General features: G+C 44.5%; 1 protein-coding gene across 3 annotated transcripts in view; it reads left to right on the top strand.

The window, feature by feature from the left end:
* The first annotated feature begins 1,375 nt into the window (after positions 1-1,375).
* The window catches only part of ZDHHC2 (zinc finger DHHC-type palmitoyltransferase 2), a 72,104-nt gene continuing 55,276 nt past the window's right edge, over positions 1,376-18,203 (top strand). For 2 of the 3 annotated variants that reach the window (XR_006216531.1, XM_042983050.1), the window contains exon 1: positions 1,379-1,542. Coding sequence is in view for 2 of the 3 variants with exons in the window: in XM_042983050.1 (XP_042838984.1) it covers positions 1,416-1,542 (127 nt within the window). In the remaining variant the exon portion in view is untranslated. Of the gene's footprint in view, positions 1,543-18,203 lie in introns of all 3 variants that reach the window. The other variant, XM_042983051.1, reaches the window with a different exon arrangement.

Raw genomic sequence — 18,203 nt, 5'->3', positions numbered from 1 at the left:
TAAAAAGCAAACAATCTCAAAAGCATTCGTGTTTTAGGGCTTTGGTCTCACTGCCTTTAGAATTCCCTCCACGATTTTCAGCAACCACTCCAGACCCAGCTACATGCTAAATTTAGAATTGCCGCCACAAAAGAACGCATGGTAGGGAAGAATGGGCTGGGGGGGGGGGGGGGCGGGGAAGAGTCCACGGAAGGACCCCGGGACTCCGGTGTCAGGCGGCGGTGGGCATGGTGATGCATAATCACTAAGTAACGTGACAAAAGAGTTCAGATTCCCAGAGCAAATCATCTGTGATTCTAACTCCGGTGATCTCTGGATGCACAACCACAGGGCTTCTTCCTCATTCCACGGTCCCCTTGCACGCCAGCAGACAGCCCCGCAACCCTTCCGAGGGGTGCACGCGGCCCCCCTTCGTCCCCCCAAAACCGTGTAGCAAAGTAGGCTTCGTCGCCCCCCAAAACGACAATTCAGCAGGTCTGGACAATCGGCCCCGCCCTTGCTGCCCTCTGCCTGTTTACCCGGACCCACAAGTTGAAGCGAGAATTTTCCACGCCCGGGAGGGTCCCTTGCCTCAGCGCCTGAAAGCTTTCTAGTGGCGCGTCTATCCGGGTGGGCCACTGGCTCCCTACCTGCCTCGGCAGGTGAGGGGTCCCGTGCGCCCAAGGCCAGCTTCCCGGGTCGGTTCTGTCACCCTCCCCTCCCCCGCGCGCGTGTCTGCGCGAAGTGTGGCGGCTGCAGCTCCCGGACGGGGCCCCGAGTTGCGGGCGCCAGCGGGGGCTGGGGGGGCTCCCTCGCCCCTCGCCCGACGCCCGCAGCCAGTGCCGCCGACCCGAGCCGTGGCGCCCGCCTCCTCCTCTCTACCCCGAAGCCAGGCTCCAAGGGGGAGGCGGGAGGGCCGAGATGGGCTCCTTCACTCCCACCGCGGGCTCCCCTGGTGGGGGGGGGGGGGCAGCGGCGAGGGGGCGCGGGGCCGCTACGGGCCCCGGGGCGCAGGGGTGGCCGCCCGAGGGCGCAGCGGGCGCGGCGGGAGGAGGCAGCCGGGGAACGGAGGGGCGGGGACGGGCGGGGGCGGGGCGGAGACTCCCGCCTCCTCCTTCCGATCCTCCCCCTCCTCGCCCTCCCCCCGCCCCTCCTCCTCCTCCTCCTCCCCCTCCTCCTCCTCCTCCTCCTCCTCCTCCTCGCCCTCCTCTCGCTGCCTCCGCCTCCACCCGGGCTGAGGAGCCGGGAGTCCGCGGCGCTGGCTCGGGGCTGCGGGATGGGGACTTAGCGCCACGGCGGCGGCAGTGGCCGCAGCGCAACCGGCCGCCGCCCCCGGGCCCGTCCCGCCGGGAGCGCGGGGCGCGGCCAGCCCGCCCCGGAGCCAGGCCCGCGGGCGGCGGCGGCGGCGGAGCTGGGCAGGTGGATGCGGCTGGAAGATGGCGCCCTCGGGCCCGGGCAGCGTCAGGCGGCGGTGCCGGCGGGTGCTCTACTGGATCCCGGTGGTGTTCATCAGCCTGCTGCTCGGCTGGTCCTACTACGCCTACGCCATCCAGCTGTGCATAGGTGAGTGCGCGCCGCGCTGGCACTGACCCCCGCCGCCCCCGGCCCACCCCGCCGGTCCCCGGAGGGAGGGCGCCGACCTGTGGGCGGCCTCCCCGCGCGCCCTCCGTCCGCAACGCGGCCACCTCGACCGTCCCGGGACGCCGGGACCCCGACGCACCCAGCGGCGCTGACACTCTCCGCACCCCGAGACCCCCGTGCGCCCCCGCGTCCCCCACCCCGGCGCTGCCACGGCGGCCGAAGCCGGCGTCCGGGCAGCCTCGCTCCGCTCCCCTCGCCTCCCCCTTACAACTCCGGTTACGGTGTCACCTCTACTCCGCCGAGTACGCAGTCGAGCCGCCCCTCCGCCTTCCGCTAGCCGCGGCCACCCCAGCCACACCCCCCTACCTCGGCGGGACCGCACCGGGGAGAACCGCGGTGCCCGCTGCCAGCAGCCTCCGCCGAGAGGTGAGGCCCGCGGAGGCTGCGCTGGAGGCTGGAGGGCTCCAGGCTGGGCCCAGGATTCGGGCTGCGCCAGACCCGCGCGGGGGATGGTGGCCTCGGCCTCGGGTGTCAGAGCTGTCCTTTCCTGGTTGTCCTTAATCCACTTAAAAAAAAAAAAAATTGTGACAGCTCTCAGGGGCTTTTGGGTGTTTGTTTTTGTCTTTTGTTTTTGCTTTTATCATTTGGGGATTGCCAGTTGTACACTTTCTAGTCCTCAGGAGGCTGAAGGCGGGCGAGCCATCAGAAAGTGTTCTCCAAGACGTGTGCAATACGCAAGACCGTAGTTTAGACGTTACAGTCATAGCCGTGAGCAGGCTTCTGCCTTCAGAGGTTTGTGAAAGCTGGTCTGTGCTGTCAGAAGAGGTATTAAAAGAGGATGACCTTTCTGCCGGGGACTTGTGAATGCTTTTTTGTGTTTGTCGTTTCACCAGAGAAAGTGCCTACGTTTTTGCCATACAGAGCTCTAGCTTCTGGTGGGACAAGGAGAAAGGTTAAAGAGTGGCCTGTTTAATTCGACCTTATCAACTTAAAGCATTTCAGAACTTTCAAGACTCATAGAATCTTGTCTGAAGCCATCTTACCTCAAAATGTTGCTCCTTGTAAGAAATAGGTGTCACGATAGTATACCAAAATAACGACTGACACAACTTTTAAGAGAATTGAGACTAACTGCCCATTTCGTATAGTTTTTAAATGTGATACTATTATGTATTGAGTGTGAAAATGATTTCAGTACAAAAGCAGTGAATCTTTTTTTTAAAAGGGTTGAGTAGTAAAAAAAGTTTGTTTTTTTAAAGGAGGGTCCGGGGTGGCTCAGTTGGTTTAGTGTCTAACTTTGGCTCAGATCATGATCTCCCAGTTTGTGGGTTGGAGCCCCACATTGGGCTCTGTGCTGACAGCTCAGAGCCTGGAGACTGCTTCGAATTCTGCGTCTCCCTCTCTCTCTGCCCCTCTCCTGCTCATGCTCTGTCTCCCTCTCCTTCAAAAATAAATAAACATGTAAGAAACAACAGCAACAAAAAACAGGCGCTTATTTCCCTCCATCATCACATTAAGCTAAGAAGCTTAGCCTGATCCATTGTGTCCTATCCATCAGCAGGAAGCCTGTGAAGGCAGGCAGACCTTTTCTCTCCTTGCAGCTACCTCCATCCTGGCTCAAGTGCTATGTGGGAAGTCTTACCGTATTGGATAGATAGGTAATAGGGGAAGAATAGATGAAAAAATCATAGTTACATTGGGATCAGATTTTTATATATACTTTCTGATAGTTTAAGATAAATCTAAAATGTCCATGAAATCTATATCACCATTGTAGTAAGTGAAAATTTGACTAAGAGGGAGAATCCCTCTTTTTAAACTGCCTACATGACATGGCCTGTTATTATTTCCCAGGTGATCCAAAGTGAAGTTTCCTATCATCCTATCATCGGGCCTGTCTGCCCGAGTACGATGCCTGTCATGTTGAAAGCAATCAATAAATGGTCTTGAATAAACAAATAAATGATGCCGAGGCCATATCTCTGAGGTTGTCAGAAAGTAGTTTTTATATTTTTGTTACTATAGAAACAAAAATAGTAATCATAGGAAAGTCTACATTGTGGAGTCTAGAAGACAGAACAAATTGAAGGTGAATTTCCTTCTATTCTAGAAACTATGGCAGTTTAGGAGTGGTAAGCTCTAATAGCTTGGATAGACAGCCTTGGTTGAGTGGGAAGTTGAAATTAACTGTACAGTTCCTTTAGAGGCACTGGGAGGGGTGGCGACTGGTGAGACAGACACACAAAACCAGCCTCCTCTCCTTTCCATAAACAAAGCAAGTGGGAATTCCAGCCTTCCTCACCCACCCCCCCGCATTAATCACATCTCAGACTGCCTGCCCTTTGTGGGTTCTTCTCCTGTGGGAAGTTGATATTTACAATCAGATTTTCCAAATTTCACCTAGAAAACATTGGCCAGGGTTGGGACCAGAGGGTGGTGGTAACTGGAAACCGGAGTAGGCAACAGAATAGAATAATATAAACCGGGTGATTTACCCTAGTCCCCCTTTTACATCTGCTGTCAGCTGAGGATGACCCTGAATATAAATTACTCTGTGCCCTTTGCTGAATGAACTGCAATTTAGGAGTAGTGCTTATCTTGGTATCCTTGGAAACCGGAGATAATGATTCTCATTACAGTTAGTTTCTATATTTAACAATGTGAATGTGTGTGGCTCTCTAGGCACTTGTTCAGTTAGCGTGATGTTTGTATTTTATAAAATTAAAGTCCTATCTCTTCTTGGAATATGCACATATAAAATACGTAGGATGTATTTATATTGTATGAGTCAAGGGTTCTCAGTAAGTTTCCTTCCTATTCTGCCAAAGAAAACATCAAAGAGGTCTGCTAATACTTGTGAACAGTCGGAACGTGTTGATATAGTTTGTTGATTAACTAGGATCTTTTATTCACAGTATTGCTTCCTCTTTCCTTCCCTCTGTTTCCTACTGTTCTCTCCACCTCGGCTTCTTTTGTGTCTATTCTGTATTTTGATCCCTTTGGTTTTAGTTAGCTCAGCTTCCATAAAGTAAGACAGGTACCAAGGGTACAATTTAGGATGCAGAATTGAAATAAGGGTGGTCCGCAGCCTCAGCCCTGCGTGGTTCCATGGACGTACCGGACATGCTTTGTATGTTTTACACAACCATTATGGCAGTTATTGTGTTAACGTCGCTTGTTGAGGAGGGTAACAGAAATTTTCCCTTTTAAGTGCAAACATGCAAAATTGGTTTTAACTATCTTTATACCTTTCTGTTACAATTGCAAACTTACAGAAAAGCTTCAGGAAGAGTACGAGAAACTTCCACATACCCTCTTTTAGCCATCCTGGTTTCCATTTTTCTAAAATGTATTACTTCCCTGCTGTCACTTCAGGCAGGTGCCATGAAACATTTATTATTCAGTTGTGTACACATGGTTCTGAGTTTGCTTATGGCTTTACTTAAGTCATTTGAAGCAATCATGAAGCTTGAATAGCTTAGAGATTATCTAGGCCAACCCCCTCCCTCCGGCATCTGTAGGTGAAGGTAAATGTTGGAGCTCTGTGTCCTTTCTCCAAATTAACCAATGAAGGTGTCAGCTGTGACTTCAGCCGCCCTGGTACAAATGTTAAAATGTCTCGCTTTCCCTTCAAACCCCCCACCAGATCTCTCTAGAGTTATTTAGCAACTCTGTTAAACTTTGTTGTCGTTTAATAAGAGTTAACACAGCTGAAAAGTGAGCCAACAGCCTTTACAAAATGGTTTCAGATCTTTAGAATGATGTATAGTTTGGGCCAGATAGTTACAACTGCTCAACTCTGCTGTTGCAGCAAAAAGGCAGCCTCAGACAATACCTTCACAAGTGGGTATGACTGTTCCAATGAAAGTTTGTTTACAAAAATAGTTGGCTGGCTAGACTTGGCCCTTAGGCAGGAGATTGCTTAGTCTGGAGTTTGTTAAGAAGTGAGCCCATTAGAATATTGGGGGCTTACTCACTGTTTTGCAAGTCTTGATTAATAAGCAATCCTCAGAAATGATTGCATTCTCTTATATTCCACAGTGATTATTGAAGATGTCCAAGAATCAGATGAATTAGTCTGCATACTTAGAGATCAGTGTGAGAGATACACAGTCATGTTTTCCTTCTTTTAAACAAACATCCTTAAGGAGAGAATATATAAAATCTAATACTTGGATACTCTTAAGCTATGGTCGACCATTAATTCGAGGTCGTTGCAAGCTCAAGGATGGAGACTGAATGGGGCTGTAAATTACCTTCCATCATGAGTTGAATTTGAGCCACACAGAGATAGAAGTGTGGTCTTGTTTTTGGTAAACTATCATTTGAAAAAAATTACAGAACACTAAAGCTTTTTTTTTGAAAAAACTACAGGTAGATGATCTTGTGAATACAAGTGTTACCATCTATAATTACTAAAATAGCTTTAAAGGACACAGAGGGTACATCTGTAGAAAACTGATGTAAATATTTAATGTATAAATCACTCAGAGACTATTTCTCATTGACAATAATGACGCAGTAATATCAGGTGTGTGACTTCTTGGGCATCTCAAATCATTTGAAGATTTTAAATTATAGGAAAGAGGGATTAAAAACTCAACATTTCTTCAAATCTAAAATCAAATGTGTATGTTCCAAATTCTTGATCGGTGCTACCATTTGACTTTCATATAAATGGTCCCTGGGAAGGTAGGAGAAAAGAAGACTCTGCTTAATGCCTTTTTGGTTCCATTTAGTGTGTCAGAAAATTCTTTTTCTTTTGATGTATTCAGTGACGCAGCATTACTGCTTGCTATTAAATCTTGTTAGAGAGAACATGTCTTGTATGATAGAGACAACAGTCATCGTGGTGGTTAGCATGTAGAGGTGCTCCATAATTGTTGGATGAAGTGATCTCTTTGTGATTTTTAATAAGTCTTATTCTATCCATTTTTCATGTATAAACACACAATTGCATAATGTAAATGAGTCAAAGAATAGGATTCAGCAGTAAAAAGTCAATTTAAACTAAGGCTTGTTGTAGAAGGTTTACTGTTGAGTGCTTACTGAGAATGTCACCCATGCCATTAAATTAAATACGTGCTCCAGTGTTTCCAGTAATTAAACAAAAGCTAAAGGGATGCTTTCTTAAATCACGGCAATTAATCGTCTCTAGGGATGGAACATTTCCGCAACATTAGAAAGAAGTCAGCGTCAGAGGGGTTTGAGTAGGGTTCATTCAAAAGCATTATTGAATCGTGTTATGTGCCAGGCCCTTTCCCCTACGGAGGTGATTTAGAGGAAAACTTAATGGAGATCTTTTCCTAATAGCTAGGAAAAAAAGTACCTCGGGGCAGGGGTGGGGAACCCTGAACCCTTCTGTCTGGCTTGGGCAGAAGGAGAGGGGCTATTCCCTTTCAGAATGCCACTCCCCTAGCCAAGAGGTAGGAACGCAGAAATGGAAAACAAAATTCCCTGCTCCTATGAGCCTACGAATTGGTTGCTGGGCCAGCATGAACGAATAATCAATAAAGTAGGTAAAAAAAAAGAGCTGATGGAGAGCATTCGGTAGTAATGAATTTCTAATTATATTATGAATCTGACCACATGTAAATATCTCAGAGTAGAATTACGACCAGCAGTTCCTGCTCCTGCTATGAACTATGTGGCTCTTTCAGCTCCGTCCTTTCCTACCTGATGCCTGGGCAGCTTTTACTGTGCTCCCAGCTCAGGGCATGTGATGTGGTGGATGAACCTGAGGAAGCAGAGAACTTCCTGAAAACAACTCCTTTCCATTGATGGAAAGACTGTAGAAACTAGCTTAGAAAATAGGCAAAACCCAAGAACAGGTGGGTGAAGCGAAGCTGACATTGTACCAGAGGAATGGCCTTTTGTGGGAGCCGCCGTCCTGGTGTCGGCCCTCAAGGAGTGCAGGAACTACCACCACCGCTCCCTAGGACTCTGTAAAGATGATTCCAGGAGCATCGGCTGGCCGAGCTGAGGTTGTTGTGCCCGTGTCCCGGGCAGCAGGGTTCAGCAAGGCAGGTGTTTGATCTTTCTGGCTTCCATGGTAGGAAGAAGTGCCAGGAAGACCAAAAAAAAAAAAAAAAAAAAAAAGTCACATATCCCAGAAATGAACATGGATGAGTTCTCAGTGAGAAAATTCTCATGAATGTTTTTGTTTGCTTTTACTTTTTGTCTTGATGGGAAATTTGTGCTTTTTCGTGATGGAAGCATGACTTACATTTTATAATTTATAGTGCTGTTTTCATGTATTTTGATGGCTGTATCACATCCCTCAGCCTCCTTTTCTCTAGGAAGCGGTGAGTTCATGAGTCCCCTGAGACCCCAGCACTGTTTGTCATGACTGTAGAAATACTAACTTGCAGAATGATATATTAGAACATGGCAGAGATCCTTAATGTTCTCTGTTGGGAAAACAGTTTTCCAAAGAAAGATCGTTTGGAAAGACAGTCTCAATATGATGTGGAACCCGATGATTTTATATTACCACTTAGAGGTACCACAGGGAACTAATAATAAAAGTAGGACATAATTGAATTAATTTCTTTCATAGTTCGTTAGAAAATCGTTGAAATATCTTTCAATTCCCTTAAGGGTAATTTATCGTAAGATCTTAATTTTTATCTCAGTCAAAGCTGAGAGTGCAAAAAGGTGGAATTTGCAGGGCAGGGGGTGGGGCGAGGGCAGCAGGGAGGAGGTAGGTGACCTGATTTCTTAAGAAGCATATGGTAGCAGTAAAGTAACAAACCACGACTGCTTGAAATTGTTCCTTTCAGAATTATGTCACATTGTGAAACGTTTGTGTAGCATTTTCCCTCACTTGACTTTTCATCTGACTGCGACTTTTAAATTCAATTATCAATATTAGTGCCAGAAATGTTACAAAATCCATTTTTATTTGGAGGCACTCTTCAGCGAAAACTACATGCCGCATTTATCATTTAGCGCTTCTCTGCACTCTGAAATGCGTACTTGATGGCAGTTCATTTTAGACATGTTGGTGATTACATTTTAAAAATGCAAATGACAGAGAAGGGCTTTTATAGATGATTGAGTTTTATTTCTTTGTCAGTATTTCTCCGCGGCATCCCGAAATTTCCCCTCCTGTGAAGTGTAAATTAAGCATTCCTGTTATACTTAATTTGACCTCTCTGGATTTATCCACAAGCATTGCCACCCTACAGGAGCAGAGGAGTGCATCAGCAAAATAAACACCAGTAAACAAAAAAAACTTGTTCTTTAAATGTCCTTTAAAACCAATATCCTAAGAATACAGCAGTGTTAAGGCACTTTGTTTTCATGATCATCTTATGATAGATATAATCCTTGTAAAAAGCAGTTCATGTATTTCCAAGAACTTTATAGGCTTATTGGATTATAATTCAGTGAAATTTGGAAAACTGAAATGCTTTGTCATGGTTACGTATTTTCTTATAGAGAGAAAAAAATCAAGTTTCTGCCTCTGTGTTAGTTGCATTATGTAAACATTGGATTTTCACCGTATTTGAAGGGTGTGTTTCAAACGAGGTGTCTTGAAATTCAGACAGGAGTCTGTCCCTGATCTTTTTGGGGGCCCAAGAGTCATCTCAAAGTTGTAGGTAGAGAATCTGAAGTGTGGCTTCTCACCAAATTTGCAGGGATATGAAAGATGGTGTGCCTTAAAATATAGTCTCTCTACCGCACATGTTATTCACTTTGGGGGTACAAATGGGAAAAGCAGCCTGCCGCAAAACAGCTGACGTCAAGGTGTCATGAGAGACACCTGATACCACTTACAGACAAGGTAAGAGATTTCTATTATGAGCTGCGAACTGGAAGTCATAAGCCTGCTCCAAACTTCAGGGGCTAATCTGTGATCGAATTTATTTCTAAGTAGGCAAGTCCATATGACATGTTTTAGGAAGAAAGACAGTAAGAGATTTATGTACTTAACTACGACCAATGATTATTCAGGGCATCTCTAGGGAGGTCAGTGAATGTGCAGGGGTGAAGGAGAGAGACCGGTTTGCCTTAATCAGGCTTGGATCATAGCATATTTTTAATGAAATGTCACCTATTCCAGGACTAGGACATACTAAAAGCTAAGAACTGAGAGCAGGATGTCAGTCGGAAGGGGGTAAGGAGTAGGGATTCATTATAGACGCACCCAAACGTGCATTTAACAAATAATTACCAAATCCAAGAATTGAGTACGTTTCAACCATCCATGATTTAAAGAATGCCCTTTTAATTTATTCATTCATTCAAAAATATTTGCTGCTCTTAAAGTTAACATTCTAGTTGCAGGGGTAGGGAGAACAAATAAGAAACCTAAACAAGTAGCTTCTATGACCTAAGTGTCATGGCAAAAAGCAAGGCAAAGAGGATTGGGAATGCCAGTGGAAGATTCACATTTTAAATATGGTAGCAGTGGGGGGAAGGGCGCTCATGAAATTTGAGCAATAACCTTAGAGATGCTGAGGGATTGAACCATGCTGGTGTGAGGAAGAAATGCATCACAGGGAGATGGAACAGTCCAGCTGAAAGTCCTAAGACAGGAGTCTGCAAGCAGTTAGAGGAGGAATAAGGAGATCATTTTGCCTGGAGAGGAGGGAATGGGGCAAGAGACATAGGTGACAAGGTCGAAGGGGTGTGGAAAAGGCAGAGATTATATAGGGCCCCGTAGACCACTGGGAAGATTTTGGGGTGAGAGAAGTGATCCATTGCAGGATGTTGAGTACTACAGTGACGTACTCTGACTTATGTTTAAAGATCGTTCCTACTGCTGTGTAACAAGTAGACTACTTCATCAGTCCAGGTGAGAAAAAATAGTATATCAGACCATAATGGGGGTAGTGGATGTATTTTCAAAGTAGTAACCACAGAATTTCCAGACCTATTTACCTGAGTTGTGGAAAAAAAAGAGTAAATAGGATTCCAGTGTTTTGGGGCTAAACACCCTCAAGGATGGCAGTCAGCTGAGATGGAAAAATTGCAGGTAGAAGGAGGTGATCTTAGACCAGTGGTGGGTATGTTAACATTGAAATAGAGATGTGGAGTGAGCATTTGGATTTGTGACTTTGGCATTTAGGAGAAAGTCTGGACTGGAGGAATACATTTGGGAATCTTCAGCATATAAATGGATTCGGAGAGTTAACACTGGATACATTTGTCCCACCTGGGGTAATAAATGGGAAGTGAGTAGAGACAAAACATTGAGAGTTCAAGAGATGACTAGGACCCAGCAAAGAAGACTGAGAAGGAGAAGCTTGAGGGAGGGGGGAAGGGAGGTGAGGAAGGGGGAAAGGGGTCTTAGAGAGCAGGTAGGAATCAACAAATACATGTCACATAAAATAAGAACTGAGAATTTAATAATGTGGATATTGAATTTTTATTTTGAATTTATTACTGACTCTACTCTGAAGACCCCAAATTTTAAAAGTTTATCAAAAAGAAACCTATATACCAGGGTGTGGATTGCTGGGAGATCTGAAATTATTCAATCCAAATTTTAAGAAGGCTTTACTCTATTAGGCAAGCTGAACTTTCTTATTATATGTAGATAATCCACAGAAAATTTAATGAGAACCCTAACAATGTCTCCCTGACACAGAGGATTGTAGACAATAGTATTCGATACTTACTTTTGCTTAAATGAAAGGAGACAAATTAAACGTGTTTATTTGAGCCTTTTGTGAGCCCGGTAGACATTTTAGGCATCAAAGAACGTGAATCCTTTATGAGAGTATTATCTCTTTTACCTTTTTATTATTTGATCACTCAGATGTTCGTAAACAGCTTTGTAATGTTTTTATGGTTTCAAGTTATGGGCTGAATTCCCTCCCTCACTCCCCCCAAATTCATGTTGAAACCCTAACCCTCTGTAACTCAGAATCTGACTTTGTTTGGAGAGAGAGCCTTTAAAGACGTAGTTAAGTTAAAATTAGGTCATTAGGATGAGTTCTAATACTCGTTGGAGGAAGTTTGGACACAGGTACACGGGAAAGACCGTGTGAAGATGCAGGGGGAAGATGGCTGTCTACAAGCCAAGGAGCCAGGCCTCGGAGGAGGCCCAGCCTGCCGACATCTTGATCTCAGATTTCTGGCTTCCAGCACTTTGAGAAAATAAATGTTTTATTGTTTAAGCCACCCAGTCAGCAGCACTTTGTTACGGCATCCCTAGCAAACTAAGACACAAATTCAACAATCAAATACCTTTTCCCCCCCCCCCCTTTCTGGATATTGAAGTATAATCATCTGTAATAAGGATTTTGATAAAACTAATTGTAGAATCCATTTGAAAATTTAAAAGAGCAATTAGAAATAATTTAGAACATATAAAATATTAGCACTAGTTAAAATAATCACTGAAAAGTGAAATGCATTTTGCTCGAAGCCCTCAGACTCTGTTTTAATAGTTTTCAGATGACTGAAATCTCCCCGTGACATGCTGACATTTTTTTTTATCTCTTTTAGATTAAAAAAAGGAAGATCTTCTAAATGTTTCAACTCCCCTTTCCCTGCGCCCCCCCTTGTTGAACAGAGTATGCTGCACCTAATTTAACTTTGAGTTAAGGCTAACAGTCCAAGACCGATATGTGTATGAAGTGGATGTCCAAGACCCTTGAGGTCCTTGGATTTTCATTCACAGTTTCATCCACTTCCTATTGACTGAGAAGGTCAAGAAGGAGTGGAATTTGTAATTTTGCCCAGACATTCTTTTGAATCCCAAGCACTGAGAATCTGGGAAGGCTCATGAATGAAGCATTTCACTGGAAATGCCTAGCCAGACATCTACGTCTCAGCAGAGTTTTTTTCTCTGTTTACCACTTCTGAGGTTCCTTTTTCTGAAAAGATTAAAGAACAAAAACCCTTAATTGTGGAAACAGCCAGATGTGAGAAAGAAAACTTTAGCTCGAGTTGGATATTACCTTAATTTCTCAGTTTGAGTATAGGCTCTAGAGCAAGTGATTTTTTAAAACTTTTTATTGTGGTAAAATATATATAACTCAGGAGCTCCTGGGTGGCTGGTAGGTTGGGTCCAGTTTGATCTTGGCTCAGGTCATGATCTCACAGTTTGTGAGATTGAACCCCTCGTCTGCTTGGGATTCTCTCTCTCTCTCTCTCTCTCTCTCTCTCAGCCCCTCCCCTGCTCTTATAAATAAATAAGCTTAAAAAAATTTTTTAAATATATATATGTTAAATAAATATTTATAACATAATAAATGTACTATTGTAGCCATCTGCAATTTTATTTTATTTGTTTTTAAAATTTTTTTAAATGTTTGTTTATTTTTGAGAGAGAGAGAGCATGAGCAGGAGAGGGGCAGAGAGAGAAGGAGACACAGAATCTGAAGCAGGCTCCAGGCTCTGAGCTGTCAGCACAGAGCCCGACGTGGGGCTCGAACTCACGAGCCGTGAGATCATGACCTGGGCCGAAGTCGGACGCTTAACCGACTGAGCCACCCAGGTGCCCCGCCATCTGCCATTTTAACAGTTTTAAGTGTGCTGTTCAGTGGCATTCAGTGCATGCACATGGCTGGGCCGCCATCACCATCCATCTCCAGCATTTTTTTCATCTTCTCCAACTGAAACTCTGTCTCCATGAAGCAATAGGCCCCATTCTCCCCTTGGCTCCTGGCAACCATCATTCTACTTTTTGTCTCTATGAATTTGACTCTTCTAGGTAACTTACATAAGTGGGATCATGTATTTGTTCTTTCGTGTCTATTTATTTCACTTAAGCATAATGTCTTCAAGGTTCATCCGTGTCGCAGCGTGTGTCAGGATTTCATTCCTCTTTAAGGATCAGTAATATTGCATTGTATGTATAGACCACGTTTTATTTATCCATTCATTGGTTGATGAATACTTAGGTTGTTTCCACCTTGCGGCTGTTCTGAACAATGCTGCTTTGAACATGGGTGTGCAAGTGAATACCTGTTCAAGTCCCTGAGATCAATTCTTCTGGGTATACACCCAGAAATGTAATGTTGGATTATATGGTAGTTTAATTTTTGTTTGTTTGTTTGTTTTTTGAGGATCAGCATACAGTTTTCCTAGCAGGTGATTTTTTATGGAAGTGTGATTCCAGAGAAGCCTGTATATGTATGCCCTTGTAAACATCCAGATTTGAAAGTCTCCAGAGGTGTCTGTGAGGTCCATACCAATGTCACTGTAACAGTTTTTAACTGCCTTGTCCTTATGGCCCAGCAGGAAAGTTGGTGGTCTGGGAATTGTGAATAATCCCGTTTTGCCCATGAGGCAGCCTTCATTCCTGGAGAGTGTGTCCCTCATGAAATGCTGGCCATCACGTCTGCCCAAGGCAGAGATGTTGAGAGCTGCTGGCCCACTGTACATAGTCTAAAATTCACCAACAGTTTTTGAGTATCCAGAGCATTAATGCTAACTGGTAGAAATTTTATCTTTTTAAAAAGCAACACGTTCACAAGTGTAAATGGTATATACACTTGGTAACATGAGTTGGCGGGGAGAAGTGGGGGAAACATACCTGTTTCTATGGATGCTTCAGTAACCTACGGTATTAATCATGAACTAGATCCTTACCCACCATACAGGGACTACACAGTTCACGAATCGGTATTGCCTGCAGGTCTAGGGTAAGTGAAAATGGTTTACACACAGAAGCGAAAATCAGTACGTACAACTGGGGAGAGATCCAGGCAGGAAACAGGATGCAGCTCACACAATGAGCAAGGAAGAGACTCAGTCCAAATATTGATGACTGTCTTACTCAATTCTGTACACAAATTTTAGAACTTCCTACGTACACGAATGAATGAATATGTCTGCCATATGATTGGCGGTATTTGTATACTATTGCACTATTGTAACATAATGGATCATACAGCAGAGGCAGTGAAGAGTTTTCATCTGCGGACTGCCAGTTTATGATGATGTCAAATTGTATCAAATTTGCTGCAACTGAATATACAGTGCTGCAGTTACTGTCAGGTGGAGACTGCTGGTGCCGTGTGAGTAATTGCAGTCTAGGGCAAAGGGATGGCTGCTTGCAAGTAAGAAGGGAAGTACTAATTCAAGCTGAGATCAAAGAAAGATTGTGTGTGTGGGTTTACTATGTGAATATGTGGCCGTGAAGTTACAAGAGAAAATCGTGCTTCCCAGTGACTCAGTACTGAAGGATGAGTCCCCCTTTGATACCCTTGCGTGTGCGAATAGACATTGTGACCCAGTGCAATACTGCAGGAGTTGTTGCTGGTGCTGATGTTGTTTTAAATCTTTTGATTTCTCCCTTCAGGGGTGCTGCTGTGAATTCTATTCTGATGAGCCTCGTAGACACAAAGGTTGGAATCACAGCTTTCTACGGTTCCTTCCTCTGGAGTACCGCATAAATGCCAAAGAATTTACACAAGCGTAGAAATATTTGTTCAATTTTTAAACGTATTAATGCACTGTGTAATAGGTACCCTGGTCATTTAGTACTCGACATGTAGTTGCTAACTGTAGGAGGTTTTAGAAGGTTGCCCGTTTCCTTGTAGAAGCAAATAAGCATTAATTTTTCTACTTAATCAAGACAGCTAATGGTTGGTAGTGAAGACAAAACACTCTCAGTATTGTCCTCTGTGATGATTCTACCAGATCATGAGATTGACCTAATGACATTAAAGATATACTACAACAATTATCTCTGTATTATCATACGCATTTTTAAGTGCCGAAATAACCACACCGCAAGTGGCATTTTTGCTTGCTACCCATAAATAAATATGTATATAAACGTGTAGGAAAGGTGATAGTTTACGTTGGACAGTGTAATCATGAACGCCCCTCCAACTTGACAACCTTGTTTCTGACCAGTGTAGGAAACGTTTTCAGGATCTGAAATCCCTATTTGACTGTCTTCCTCATAGTGGACAACCCTTATGCGGAAACCAGGTGGGACTTTGCAGGGGGTGTGGTGTCTCCTAGAGCCTTGCATGGTTCACAGGAATCAGCCATGCCTGCCAGGCCCAACCCAAACAAGGGCGTCTGGAATTGGAAAGAGAGGCAGTTGGTCTTGAAAAGACCCAGGCACTGTAGGTATTTGAGGTGATTATGGCCATGTGTGGAAGAGGGAGGGCCCATACGATTCTCTCTAACAGGATGAGTAACTCTGTGTGCACTGAGATCTGCACAACTTGCTGGCACGGGGAATCTCTTCTATTTTAATTTGAGACTGGGGATTATAGGATTCCATTGAGTAAGCCTTGAAAGGAGGACACAAAGATCAAGGGACCAACCCTGAGATCAGATTTCCTTATTTAACTGCACTGCTTAGTACAGTCCGTGATTTAGGAGTCGCCCTCCTCTTCGCCAAGGGGAAAGTGGCAGTAAGTTTTTCAGGGCCATAATCATGGGACAAAGTTAAAATCATGGGACTTACCTTTAAAAATTGATGTATTGAAAGACCTACACATTCTTAATGATTCAAGTGCGTGTTCCCAGCTTTCAGTTGGGTAAGTTGCATTTTATACTGTTTCTGTAGATTAGAGCTTCTTAGCTATCTGGAGCAGTGATATGGTCAAGTTGCTAAAATAGATTCTTGAGAGAGAGAAAAATACTTCTAACCGGGAGGATTTTGATGTGTAAGAAATACAAATTACCATTTCAGGAGAGATGAAAGTTGTGTCTGTCTTCATGGCCAGTTTCTACAAGTGGGAGACGTACCATAGGGGTGTGTGCACTGGGGAGTGCTGACCTCAAAAATGATCTTTCTTTCCCGCTACTGCTGACGAGGGATCAGCAAACCCCTGTTCCATCTCCTAATCTTTCCTGCATCGCTGTCTCACTCCTGTCCTAGGGGCCCGAGGTTCAGTGTCCTCCCCAGTTCCTGAATTGAGAACTCAGGAAAGCCAAGGTCCAACTACTACCCTGAAATATGACCAAATATTTAAGTTATTTGTGTCCAAAGTTTGTAAAACGATCTGGTTCTAGGTTGTGTTTAAGTTAGTTGCTGGAAGAAGGGTGACAAAGAGGACATTTTAAACCCTGCTCTCCAGTGCGTCCCGAATCAGAAGTGACAGGGAGCCACATGGTATTAAGCAGGCCAGTAGGATGTGAGAGCGACGAAGGAGGAACGGCTGTCCTGGACAGAGAAGCCCAGGGGGTGTGTAATCAGAGCCCAGGAGGCCACGTGGAATCCTTGAAAGAATTTTGGAGTCAGGCAGACTTATATTTAGATCCTAGCTCCATATGTTATGACTTGAATAACATTAGAAAAGTTATTTTACCTCTGTAAGACTATCTTCCTGACTTTTAAAATTATAATAATACCTCCCTGACAGATGCTATAAGGCTTAAATGAGAGAAACATTTAAAAAATATTAGTACAATCCCCAGCATATAGTAAGCATTCAGCATACTGTCCCTTCCTTTAGTTTCTTCTCAGCCCTTGACATTGGACTCCTGCCCCTCACCAGCCCGCCGATGCCCTCTCACTCTCACCAGACTTCACCCTGCTTGAACTTCAGTCTTATTTGGAGAGTGTTAGGGGCTGTATTGTGTCTCCCCACAACCCATAGCTTAAAATTCTAACCTGCAAGATTTCAGAATATGACAGTATTTGGAGATGGAGCCTTTAAAGAAATAATTAGGTTAAAATAATTAAGTTAACTGGGGTGGGTCCTAATCCGACTGGTGTCCTAGGAAGAGGAAATTTGGTTATAGAGATGTACAGAGGTAACACGATGTGAAATACAGAGAGAAGATGGTCATCTGCAAGCCAAGGAAAGAGGCCTATGGAGAAACCAATCCTTCTAACACCTTGATCTTGGACTTTTAGTCTCCAGAACTGAGAAAACAGTTCTCTGGTGTTGAAGCCTCTCAGTGTGTGGTACTTTCCCAAACCAGCTAATCCAGGACTCCTGGCTGTTGTCTATAGTTGTGGAAAGGAAGTGAGTGTGGTTGTTGCAGTTCAAAAGGCTTCTCTCCACAGAATTTCTAATTTTTTGTAACATTGTTCATTTATAATTTTGCAATATAGTTGCAGGTGGGTTATGCATTAGAAAAGCTTTTGATGGCTAATACGGAAGCCTCACCACCCAGATGACAAATGCCTTGCATAACCTTTTGGACTGTATCCTATTTTTAAGGTAGAGACTTCCTGTCTCGTGGTTTATATTGTCTGGCTGACTCTGGTTCATCTTTTGTCTTTGAGGTTGCATTGTGCCATTTTCTGGGAAAGGTTTTCCAGTCTTGCGTGGTTGTTTTGGTAATTTCTAGCACATGGTTTAGCTCAGTATAGTTTGTTAGAAATAAATTCTGGGTTAGAGGCAGGAGGAATGCATTAAACCACCTGGGAAGGCTGACTTTCCCCACAGTGATGCAGCTCCAGTCCTGATACAGAGATTCTGATGTGTGTCAGGCTCTCTCAGAACCTGGACAGGGCATGGTGGGCGTGGGGGCGGGGTGCAGGTGGGGACAAATTGGCAAGAAAGGAGCTCTGGAAGGGGCAGGAAAAGAAAATATAGTTTAAAGAATCACTTGTTTAGGGGCCCCTGGGTGGCTCAGTCGGTTGAGCGTCTGACTTCTGCTCAGGTCATGATCTCATGGTTCTTGGGTTCGAGCCCCTTGTCGGGCTCTGTGCTGACAGCTCAGAGCCTGGAGCCTGCTTCAGATCCCGGGTCTCCCTCTCTCTC

Source organism: Panthera tigris, chromosome B1, assembly GCF_018350195.1.
Source record: "Panthera tigris isolate Pti1 chromosome B1, P.tigris_Pti1_mat1.1, whole genome shotgun sequence".
Taxonomy (NCBI): Eukaryota; Metazoa; Chordata; class Mammalia; order Carnivora; family Felidae; genus Panthera; species Panthera tigris.
The sequence above is the reverse complement of the archived record's forward strand: the minus strand, read 5'-3'. Positions and strand labels throughout refer to the sequence as shown.